The following is a 12,802-nucleotide window of genomic DNA, read 5'->3' as shown; positions in this document are numbered from 1 at the left end:
CAAAATCTCTTGTTAAGTGAAATCTGCCGGAAAATGGCTGATGTCCAGCTCTTGTGATAACCAGAGAAATTGCACACGACGGTCCCGGCTCCACATAGCCATCCGTTTAGAAATGATGTGGTGGTTTCTGCTGCTCGGAGCGCGGCGCGCCGTGCGCCATTGTGGGCCGTCCTTAAAGCTGTAGTAACACTCATTCTCTGTGAAGCCCGTAAAATTTTCACCGAACGCCAGATAAATTTTTCGAATGGTTTCCTGCTGCCTGTCTCTAACAGTTTCTGAAAAAAAGCCCAAATTATTCTGCCATTTCCTCGCAATGAAACGACGACGAGAGGGGTGGAGGAGTGCTCACTCAAAGCCTGCCCACAGGCGAATGACGTAACCGACAGGCGTGGGAAAAACTCACGCATGCGCATGAAGGTTCAAGCTTGGCTGACGTAAAAACATATGAATCAAATCCATATAGTTTTTGAAAAAAATAAAAAGGTCTGTTACTTTTCTAACAGACCTCGTATAGGCCCAACACCATAGTAGGAGAAACATGCCCATATCATGATGCTTGCACCACCATGCTTCACTGTCTTCACTGTGAACTGTGGCATGAATTCAGAGTTTGGGGGTCGTCTCACAAACTGTCTGCGGCCCTTGGACCCCAAAAGAACAATTTTACTCTCATCAGTCCACAAAATATTCCTCCATTTCTCTTTAGGCCAGTTGATGTGTTCTTTGGCAAATTGTAACCTCTTCTGCACGTCTTTTATTTAACAGAGGGACTTTGCGGGAGATTCTTGCAAAGAAATTAGCTTCACACAGGCGTCTTCTAACTGTCACAGCACTTACAGGTAACTCCAGAGTGTCTTTAATCATCCTGGAGCTGATCAGTGGGTGAGCCTTTGCCATTCTGGTTATTCTTCTATCCATTTTGATGGTTGTTTTCCATTTTCTTCCACGCGTCTCTGGTTTTTTTGTCCATTTTAAAGCATTGGAGATCGTTGTAAATGAACAGCGTATAATTTTCTGCACCTGCGTATATGTTTCCCCTCTCCAATCAACTTTTTAATCAAACTACGCTGTTCTTCTGAACAATGTCTGAGCGTCCCATTGTCCTCAGGCTTTCAAAGAGAAAAGCATGTTCAACAGGTGCTGGCTTCATCCTTAAATAGGGGACACCTGATTCACACCTGTTTGTTCCACAAAATTGACGAACTCACTGACTGAATGCCACACTACTATTATTGTGAACACCCCCTTTCTACTTTTTTTTTACTAATTTACTGGAATTTACTTTTTTACTGTTCAATACATGTTGCCATCTTCAAAAATGGTAACTCACCGATTCGCTCACTAACTCACTCTCCCTTGATACACAGCACTGGAAAGTCTGATCTTCTCCTGTTGGCAGCTGGCAAAAAAGTGGTCATATTTGGACTATATTTCATTGCCTTACTAGCAAACTCAACGAATACTGCTTTTTTGTAGTTTTTTTTTTTCTTTTTCATTCATCATGTTTCCTTTGTATATATATCCATAAATGTCTCTCGGTTTCTGTCTCTGCCATAAATATCTGCATATATCATGATAGATGTTCATCTGGACCATAAAATGATGACTGGGGGTAAAAGCAGAGAGGCCACACCTGGGATGCTAGGTGTCGCCGTTGAGCCCTGAATGAACCAAGTGGCGATTCATGTATAAGGGATTGTACTAGCAAGTCCTGTGAGCATAACTTATTAGGTGTCGACTGATTTGGCTTCTTAAGGACCGATATCAGTTATTTACCAGGTTTGTAGGCAGATATACAGGTGTTTGAGGCTGATATTTGCCTGTAGTAAAATGTGTCAAAAAGGTGTAATGATTCATTGTAACACACTTGGCACAAATCTTTCTTTAAATGTTTTGCAGCATATGTTTAATCCACAGAGCCTTTCAACATGACCTTTGCAAAAAAGTACAAGGAACTATAAATAACATTATTAGGAAGTTGAACAAATATATAAATACAGCCGACACAGCTCCAGTCTGCACACACCTACCTTCTATGTCAGTAACCTTCAGCACTGACAGGCTGAACTTGTGACATTTAACAAATCAAGTAGTGCAAAAAGGTGGTATTGTCTAATAGCCCCTCGGTGCCTGAAGTAAGGGGACGTTTGGTCATATGATGGGTGCTTCTCAGACATCAGTGGGTCTATGTGAAGCAAAAATAAAGTAATTCAAGATTTGTAATGTTTTATAATCAACTGTAAAGACACAATTTGAGGCAGTTTAAATATGATGCAAATTTTTTATTTCATGTCATTTTATGTTATTCGCAGGCCATTAATGAGGTTAAAAGCACATTATATTTTGGACCTAGCATTTGCTCCCTTCTTCAAAACTGACACACAAGCAGCCTTAATCCAGTGAAGCAGAAAGCTATGTCAAGCATTTTTTCTGTCATCTGACAGGTTTTTTTTCCCCTCAACATTTTTGAGTGGGATAGCATTACTTTGCCTTAATTGCCGTTGCTTTCCTTTAGTGGAGAACGAGGCTAAAGACTGCACGAGTGCATTGTGACAGTGACAGCGCCATACTCCCTGGTGGCTGTCTTTTTGTTTTTAAACTGGCTGTGTAAGAGTGGAGCAGCTGCATTTCTTCAATTCATGCTGTGATTTTAACATAGCTGCATCAAAAGTAATGCACTTATCACTTTAAAAGCCCCTGTAATTGGCACACATTCTCTGGTCCCTTTCTTGTAAATATGAGGACCACCACTCTAGTTTGCTACTCCTTAGGCACTGTCCCAGGCCTCAACGCATTGTTGAAGAGACATCTCATCCAAGACAGTCACTCCACACCCAGAGCCTTCAGCATTTCTGGACAGATCTCATCAACCCCCAGGGCCTTGCCACTGTGGAGTTGTTTGACTACCTTAGTGACTTCCACCGGGGAAATTGATGAAAATCCTCCAGCTTCCAGCTCGTGTTCCTTCCATCCTCAGTTGAGGTCTGCAGAGTCTCATCCTTACTGTAGACAGCTTGGATGGTTCCCTGTTTTCCCCCTCCTGAGGTGCCTCATGGTCTGCCAGAAGCACCTTTGTGGCGACAAAGTCCTCCTCCATGGTTGCTCCGAACTCTTCCCACACCCATTGCTTTGCCTTCAGTGTCCCCCGAGACAGTATATCCCGGAAGGACTCTTTCTTCAGTTAGACGGCTTCCCTGACCACCGGTGTCCACCACGGTGTTTGAGGGTTGCTGCCCCTTGAGGCACCCAAGACCTTCAGGCCACAGCTTCCCACTGCAGCTTTGGCAATGGAAGCTTTGAACATTGCCCATTCTGGTTCAGTGCCCCAACCTCCACAGGGATGGTAGAAGAGCTCTGCCAGAGGTGGAGGTGAGGCCCACCTGATCTAACTGGTATCAGTCCATCTCCCGCACAAGCTTCGGCTCCTTCACCCACAGCGAGGGGACGGTCCACACCCCCAGAGCTAGCCCCTGCCGCCCGGGTCTGGTCCGTCGAGGCTCTCGATTTTCACTGTCACCCATGGCATAGCACACCTGACACTAGCTGTTTCTCCTGCGGGTGGTGGGCCCACAAGGTGGAGATGGAAGGCCCACGCTGCATTTTCGGGTTGTGCCTGACTGTGCTTCATGGCAAGTCCAGCCACCAGGTGCTTGCTGATGGGCCCTACATCCAGGCCGGGTCACATTTCCTCTGCCTCGTTCTGTCTTGGTGTCTTGTAAACCATTCTTAGTTTGGCCTCTTGCCTGAGATCAATTTGCCATGGGAGACCCTATCAGGGGCACAAAGGCTCTGTACAACACAGCTCTCAGGTTCATAGCGGCACACAAACCGCTCCACTACAATAAGGGGATGGTTCGTGGAGATGCACAACTGGGGTAAGTATTAAAAACGTATGTACATGTGCTTTCTTTCCATTAAGCGCAAAGTCTGTTTCTGAGGGAGTACACATTTGATAAAACCTTTCAACCTGTCAGTCAGGTTGCAATTTCTGCATAAGTCAGTTTTTCCTTTTTGTCATGTTTTCATCCTGCTCACGCAGACTGTACGGGCACATAGCGTGAGGGGCGAGGGGATGGAATGTGCTTGATTGCCTCCATACTGAGAGTGTTTCCTAGCTCCATCCATTGCACACTGTAGCTTCTGTGTTTGTAAATGGCAGTTCCATAGCCCTCCCTGTGTTATTGTTACCCAAATGGGTTTAAATTAATCCCTTTGGCGGTCAAAACCGTGACTTCCCATTCTGCCAACAGCCTCATATCTGTCTCATGGTAATGTTGAGTTTGAGATGGGTGGGAAAACCAGTGTTGTCAGGTCAGTGCTAAGCCTTCCAAATAGCAGGAAAAATTTCCGCTTTTTGGCAGACTTCTGCTTTTTTACCACTTGCCTGGTTCATTTTTGAGATCAATGTTGTTCAGTAGGAAGCATTCAGTGCTGAATTTAGTGCTTTTCCATCAGGCACCTTGTTGGGCAGCTAAGGGGCCCTCGGGATAATAATATTGAACCGTTGGCACCATGCTCTCGTTCACTTGACTGTTTGCGTTTGTGATAAAGGTGTGTGATAGTCTGTTAACGATCGTTAATTTGTTCTTAGTTTATAAGACAACCTGTAAGCAGAGTGCTACTTGTGCTGCCCCTTTAAGAGTTAGGTGAATGTTGATTGTGCTGTACTGCAGTCTTGAACAGGGCTGTGAAAACTCTGTGGATCCAAGGCATTCCTCAGATTTCATCATGTGGGGGCGGGCTGGTGTTAGTGTTGTACTCTGTAATTGTGATCACTGAGTTTTTAAAATGCCTATGGCAAAGAGTTTCCTTTTTTAAGACAATGAGAAATTAGTGGGGGTTTTGTTTTTGTGGGTTTTGATGGTGAATATGTGGCCAAAATGGTTAAAATATTTACTAGTGTGTTGCTTGTGGGGATCCATGGGCTCTAGATTGGGTAATGTTTATAAAATAGGTAGCTGACATTTTTCAAGGGTGGTAATAGCAAATCTTGTATAATGAGTTGGAATGGTGTGCGAGTCCAGAATGTTTTTAGAGCCTTAAACCTCAACAATTTTAAGAGGAACTCGACCCTTTTATTTTATGTTAATTGTGTAATTTTTTCATGTTCATTTACTGTCCTAATGTATTTATAAATTTAGGTTATCATATAGACACTTATTATTCATATTTTATTTTTACATCTTGTCATTTGATTTTTAAATGGACAACAGTGGAAGTAAGTGACACTTTCTTGTGTCATCCATGTATTTTGAACGTATTTACAATGACATTATGTAATGAACTTACTAAATAAAATCTCTCACCGCACTCAGGCTTTTAATATATGTAAAGATGACTTGCTACTCCCTGCTAGAATGGTGTGTAAGTCCAAAATGTAGTTAGCGACATCCATTTTTGAATGAATGAATGATTTTTTTTCATTCATTTAATTAAAACATTTTTCACTGTTTCATCCATAGTGTCTCCAAAAATACTAGTCCTATCAACGTTCGATTTTTGACAGCGTTTATCCTTAATCTAAAATACATAAAGCATACCAAACAGCAGCTGTGCACAGTTTCTCTGTGATTGAAGTCACACACACACACGTGCATGCACACAGTGTTTTGTCTTTCACGCATTCTGCCACAAGCAGGTGCTTCTAATTTTAGACAGGCAGAAACAGAGACGGTGATGGAAGACATCAAACACACTACAGTTTTCACACATGGTATTGACAGCATGAAACTTAACTATCACTCATGGTAATGGCAACATGAGGCTAACTAAACAAATTCAACTACAAAAAACACAAATCAATAACATTAACAACACTGTTAAACTAACATTGAATCACAATAACATTTTAAACCTCAAAAACCTGAACTCCCACAGTGCATTGCAGCACAACGTCCATTGTTTACTGGTTAGCTAAAATAGCAAATTTTTCCAAAAATATTTGTCCTATCAACTTTGTTTTCGCAGCATTCAGTCCTGACCCAAAATACATAAGCATACCAAATGGCAAATGTCAGCTCACCCCAGTTTTTGTGTGGTCAAAGCCATACACATAGAGGTCACTTGGCTGTTATAATATAGATTTTGCAAGGATATTGTCACATGACTGGTGTTGCTTATTAGGTAGATAGATTTTCCAAAGTTAATATTTTGAGGGTGATGGAGAGAGGGTTTTTATTTTTATTTCTTATTTTTGAGTGCGTTGGGACAGACTGCAGAAATGAAGCCTGAGCACAGCGTGAGAATGGTCTTCAAAACATGGATCTAAGCATGGATTTATGCTTTCCCTTCATGTGGCCAGGAGAAAAGTGTGTTGTCTCTCCCAAAAGCATGGAACTGGCCATGTTTGTGGTTTGTGGTAGAGGGCTGCATTGGGGTTGGGTTCCGCAGGACCCAAAGCAAATCTTGCGGGAGCGGTGGTCCGAACCTCACTGCGAGCGGGAGCGGATGGCTAAAAATAAACACTGCGGGAACAGCAGAACTCTGTCAAAGGAGAATAGTTTAAAGTATGCGTGTCCACACCCTACTTTCAGCTTAAAATTTAACTGGAGCAGAGGACATTACAGGAGTGAGGAGAGAGAAACACAGTGAACCGCAGCGAGTCAGTGTCCTTCTGTGTCACAGCGCAAAGGCTGTACTGAACTGAACTATCACATGAAACTGTCTTTAAACTGAACTTAAACAACCAAATAGTAACGCTATTCCTGATCAGTCCGTCAAAAAACATACAGGCAGGCCAAGGAATTCAATGAAACATACAATCCCATAAATTTCTTTATTAGTAAGCTTAAGTGATGTTTTCTCCTGCGGGATGAGAATACACACAAAATCAACGTATCTCTGTTATAGTGCGCCAAGTGTTTCGTGGTTGCGGGTGGGACTGGACACACCCATTATGGGAGCGGGTGGGACTGTAACACATTGCATGTGCAGGCGGGAAGAAGAATATAGTCCCGTGCAGGGCCCTAGTTTGTGCCATGGCGTTGTGCTAAAATAAGTTATTCTGTGCAGAATGTGAGCGAGTCTTGTTGAAGAAGCCGCCGTTGTGATCACAGAGTTGGACAGATTGTGATGACGAGTGGTCGCTGTTAACAGGACAGCTGTGACGTGGACCAGCTCTTCACTCTTTGAGTTATTGGCTAAGCTTAGCCCGATAACTAAGCTATCTAACTAAGCGCTATCGGGAGCCCAGGCAGTAATCGTGAATTATTCATTGCATTTTATTCTGCTTCACTTCGGCCCATTGACGTCTGAGAAGGACCAGGCCCATTAGCACACACCCTGTTTGAAATATGAATCACTGATTTAAGACCTTTTTTTTCCCATATGAATCACTGATTTAATACTTTTTTTTTTCCATATTTCAATTCCAGTGTTGACTGTTTTTGAGAATTACAAGTTCATTGCTCTTACAAAGGATATACTTGCATTTTTAAATCATATTTTCTGAGGCAGTACATAAAGCAAAATTTGTTATATTCACAGCGCTTTAATTTTCCAGGGATGAAAAATCTCCACTTTTTGTTGGATTTTGCTTTTTTGCCAATCGCCTTGGTCATTTTTTAGATCAATGTTGTCCTGTAGGAACCGTTCAGTGCTGAATTGAGTAGTTTTTATATCAGGCACCTTGTTGGGTAGCTAAGGGGTCCTCAGGATTATAATATTTATTAAGACATTGGTGACGTTCTTATTAGCTTTTACATTGAGTGTCTTCGTTTGTGATAAAAGTGGTTTATAATGGTTCGTTTACTATCGGTAATTTGTTCTTTTGATATGCAAATTGAACTACTAATTTCAGCGTTAGTATAAGCTGACATTGTTTGTCTAGCAGTGTCCATCTGGTTTTTAATATGCTAACTGACTTGCTAGCTGTTACTTTTAGTTCAAGTTAACATGCTTATTAAGCTAGCGCATCTTCTCATATTGTTTTGTCTTTACAGACTGTCTTTGTACAGCCCGAGTCAATTAGGCAAATTTTGAACTGACGATACAGGCAGGCTAATTAATGCATAAGACAAACTGTAAGTAGAATATTACTTGAGTGATTTTTAATAAGGAAAGTTATTGGAGGGTGCTGCACTTGTAATTTGTCTGGAATAGCCACAGATTGCATCTCAGAGCCTCTACAGTTCAAACTTTTCTGGGGGGCATGCCCCCAGACTCCCCTAGTAATTTTTGGTTTAAGCTTTTTTTTTGTGATCATATTAATCCCTACTTTTCCCACATTTTATGTTACAGCCTTATTCCATAATGGAGTAAATTAATGTTATCCCTCAAAATTTTGCAAACAATACCCCATAATGACAGCATGATTTTTTTTTTTTTAATTTTTGCAAATTTATTAAAATCAAAAACTGAGAAATCACTTTGTACATATGTATATGTGAATGTCCTTGAGTGGCCCAGCCAGAACCCTAACCTGAATCTGATTGAACATCTCTGAAGAGATCTGAAAATGGCTGTGCGCCAACGCTCCCCATCCAGCCTGATGGAAAGGAATGGGCGAAACTGCCCAAAGATGGGTACGCCAAGCTTGTGGCATCATATTCAAAAAGACTTGAGGCAGTAATTGCTGCCAAACGTGCATCAACAAAGTATTGAGCAAAGGCTGTGAATGCTTATGTACTAGTGGTGCTCTGATCGATTGGCCACCAATCATTATTGACCGATTTCCGTGAAAAAGCATGTAATCGGTGTCTACCAATCAAACTGTTTCATTGCTGATCACAAAAACTGATCGCCTGTAGCTAATCCTTTCAAACAGTTGGTGGTGGTAACGCACCGTGTTGATTTGAAGAACCGGAAGGTCCTGTGTGTATTGTTAAGCATGCACACGGCAACAAACCCCAACAAACATGTCTGCCGTGTGGAACTTTCCACACCTTCACGAGCGCCACTAGCTTAGCTTATGGCAAGCTAAAAGTGGACGCTCTCGTTATGGCCGAACAACTCTCCAGTTTCTTGGTATTCTGTGTTAGTGTGCGTCCGTGGCCGACTTGCATGATGTATTCCTGTGAAAAAAGTAGTTCCCAGATAATTGTGATATATTCCTGTGACATGAGTATCTCATCTAAATTAATTCTAAAATTTTAACCTCTAAAATTATAACGAAGTTTTAAGAGTAAACTTAAAGTTTATCAGCAACTTCACCTGTTATTGCTCAAGCACATTGTAAACACTGACACTATGGAGTTTGATGCTGAAGAGTTCAGAAAGATACAATTGGAATGTTTTAATGACCATTTACAGTTGGCGATGAAAGACTTGGGTGTTAACTTTGTGTTAAAGTCAGAACAAGAAGCTGCACTGAAAGAGATCTATCTGGGAAGAGACACATTCTGTATGTTGTCGCTCCAATGAGAGCGCCACGCTGAGCAGGGTGGCGAATGTAGTTCGGCGATCTCAATCTGTGGGTGCAAGCTATCCCACAATGCCAAAATAGCAGAGATGTCGGTCCAATGAGAGCAGCACTCTATATATTTATATGGTCTGTGAGAGCGATGGAACGTTTGCATCCCCGTGGGGGAAGTACAGTAAAATGCTTCAAAACAACTAATTTAATTAGACATTTAAAGAACAAACACCTGTCAGACTATGGTGAGTTTTCGAGGCTCACGACAGAGAATGAAAAGAGCCGGGCAGCTACAGTCAGACGGCAGCTAACACAGTCCACACTGTCTTTGCTACACTCACCGGTTTGAGAGTAACAGTCAGAAGGCTAAGCAACTAACTCAAAAATAATTGAATTCATTATGGTAACTGCATTAATTTTGATGCTGTTATGGTAAAATCACAGTTCGTGTGGTAGCAATGCAGCTGCTCCATGCTCACACAGCATGTTTTTTAAAAAGAAAGAAATGCAGCCTCACTGAGAGACCGGAGCTGTCACTCGGCACTCGTGCAGTCTTTAACGTCAGGGTTCGCTAAAGACAACAGGCTCTGCACCCACATCTGCAATAACATGGAAAATAATCTCCATTCATGTTAAAGGGATTGGGGACAAAGTAACTGTCTGTCCATGTGCAGCTGTGAGCCCACTGAACAGAGGGTCACACGGCACATGCACTGCCGAGGTGGCAGAATGTCCACAGCTCTGGAAAAATAACTCGTCCTTCCAAATGTTTGACAGTCTGCTTGCCAAGATTATTAGGTAGGATGGATGTATTTTTCCATAAAGGGTTATAAATAGTTTTGTTACGTTCTCGTCACAGTGTCAACGTCCTCATCTCTTGTAGGGAAAAAAGTTTATAGACTCGGTTCAGCTTTGCTTCTCTTTTTTCTTCTTTTTTTTGTATGCACTTTTCATGATTTTTACAGGCAATTTTTTATTCACTTTTATATATTGCATCTCAAGTCTCAAACATGTCTTCTGAGAAGTCTCATTCCATTCTTCTTTGTCAAACCTCTCAAGCTCCTCCAAATTTGATGGGCTACAGTTCACCCCACAGATTTTCAGTAGGAGTCAAGTCAGAGCTTTGTGCAGACCAGTCAGCAATGTTCACTTTGGTCTTCCGGAGGTATTTCTTCACCAGGAGTGATGTCATAATTTTGTTAACATCTGTACATAAAACCGCCATCGCTGAGGATAGCACAAATCTTGCCTTCCATTGTGGTCCTCTGGGTTAAAAAAAAAAAGTCAAGGTACTAGAGAACAAAATAAATTCATTCAAAATTATTCAAGATGTAGGCAATTTCATGAAACATTCGACTGCTTTTTCGCAACTTTCTCTTTGTGCAAGTTTGACAGAAGTGGGGTTTTCTGCCCTCTGGTGCGCACGTGCATATGGACCGCCCAGATGTAAACAACTACTACCACTGCGTCTATACCCTGTCTGTGCATGAGAACGCCTGGCCTTTTTTTTTTATTTTTTTTTTTATGAAAGTTGCTTAAACACCCACCCTAAATTAAATGGCTCACAGTTTGGAAGTTTTTACGTTTCATGTTTTCATTTGAGATGAAGCTGAAGTTACCCATCCAGTATTGACTTAGAATGCTCGTGCCATCAGGGATTAAACATCTATACAACTTAAGTAAAAGCATTTCTTGAGGTACTGACAATTTCATAATTCATGGTAATGCCTGATCTCCTGTTCTTTTGCAGAGATTAAGTTGGATTTGACCCCCTTTGTGCATGTTTTGTTATAATTTATTAACCTTTTGTTTGTGTACATGATCAGACTATAAAAGGACTGTCACTATGATGAGTTGTACTCAGCTGATTTGGTGCTGTAATTTCTTGCCTATGGCACTTTTTTTGGTTCTCTGTTCACAGAAGAGGATTCTGAGCAGAAGGAACTGTTTCAAGACTGAAAGAAGACAGCCAGAGATACCAAAGAAGTTTTGATAAATCTTGTAATCCTAACGTTGAAGTTAGGAAAACTTGGGGTTTTTGTCAGTCCACTGTTGCACAGAGAGAGATGCCAGTGGAGGCCAAATCTGACAACCCAGAAAACCGCTGTCCTGTACGGCGCAGTGGTAGGCCGCCCAAGCGCACTGATAAGTTAGAGGAATTCCTGTCAGCTGCAAAGAGAGGGTCAAGAAAGAGCGCCCCTCCCAACCTGGAGAGTGGCGATCCATCTTCTCAAACCCCTACTGATGCAGAGACTGCGTCAGAGGCCAGCTTTGATGGCAACCCTGAAACAAAGCCAGTAGAGGACAAGGTGGAGTCACCTGAGAGGAGAACAAGAAGTAGTACGAGAAGGCAGACCCTGAGAAGTACTCGAAGCAGCCGACAGACTCGACGAGGGGGGGCTGTCAAAGATGAAGGGAGCTCTGAGAATGAAGAGGACAGCAGACCAAAAGTTGTCAAAGAGTCCCAGTTACAGGATCAAGACAAAGTTGAAATAGGTGCAGTTAGCATTGATGATGTAAGAAACATGAATACGACACAGCCAGTGCAGGACTGTGAGAAGCAAGGTGGGCAAGATAAAAAAGATGAAGGTGAAAAAGAGGATGAGGCTGAAAAAGACAGTGATAACGAGAGTGCAGACATGTCTCCAACGGCACTTTCAAAGCGTGGCCCAATTAGAACTTATGTCAATAAGAAGAAAGCAGCCAATAAGGCCGCAGCTCTGACTGTTGCTGTTCCTGTCAACAAGAGTGTCACTCCTGTTAAAAGGGAAACTAAGTCTAAAGTGACCCAAGCTGCAGTAAAGACACGAAGTTCCCACGTGCTTGATGACAATGATGAAGATGACAATGATTCTTCTGAGACGTCCTCGTCGTCTTCATCGTCTGTTGAGTCTGATGATGGTGGCTATGATCCCAATGCACTTTACTGCATCTGTCGCCAGAAGCACAACAAAAGGTACGTTTTAGACCTGGAGGGATTTTATGAGCTAGGCAACAGATTATTGAATTATAACATTTTTCTTTGGTTTGTATTGCAAATTGACTACCTCTGAGTTTGGGGCCTCTTTGTCTACCTAAACAAGTCAGTTAAAGGTATTATCTTGTGATGTGGAAGTCCTGATACACATTGTGTTTTTATCACATTTCAAGACTGAAGTGATTTTTGAGAAATGAGTGATATTGGGTAAGACTTAAATTTTGAGTTTGGGCAGTGACTCCTTTCAAATGTACTGAGACCTCTTAAATGGTTTTCTTTTTGTTGTGCCAAGGAATTACTTCTCTTACATCTTGTATTGTGTCCAAATACAGTGTGTTTGTGTGTTGCTCTTTGGCCAAACCTTTCAAAAGTTGATAAATAAATGGCTGATGTGGGGTCACATTAAATACTGGTTTGTATCATCTTTACAAGATGGTATAGTTATATGGATTGAAAGAGAGGTCAGTTGTGAT

General features: G+C 41.9%; 1 protein-coding gene across 5 annotated transcripts in view; it reads left to right on the top strand.

Annotated features, from left to right (window-relative positions):
* The window catches only part of dido1 (death inducer-obliterator 1), an 86,030-nt gene that overhangs the window by 39,147 nt on the left and 34,081 nt on the right, over positions 1 to 12,802 (top strand). For 4 of the 5 annotated variants that reach the window (XM_034167236.1, XM_034167235.1, XM_034167237.1 and 1 more), the window contains exon 3: positions 11,274 to 12,308. In XM_034167236.1, the coding sequence (XP_034023127.1) occupies positions 11,419 to 12,308 (890 nt within the window). In that variant the 5' untranslated portion in view covers positions 11,274 to 11,418. Of the gene's footprint in view, positions 1 to 11,273; positions 12,309 to 12,802 lie in introns of those variants that run through there. The other variant, XM_034167238.1, reaches the window with a different exon arrangement.

Source organism: Thalassophryne amazonica, chromosome 3, assembly GCF_902500255.1.
Source record: "Thalassophryne amazonica chromosome 3, fThaAma1.1, whole genome shotgun sequence".
In the NCBI taxonomy this organism is placed as follows: domain Eukaryota; kingdom Metazoa; phylum Chordata; class Actinopteri; order Batrachoidiformes; family Batrachoididae; genus Thalassophryne; species Thalassophryne amazonica.
This window is presented reverse-complemented; position numbering and strand designations above follow the sequence as displayed.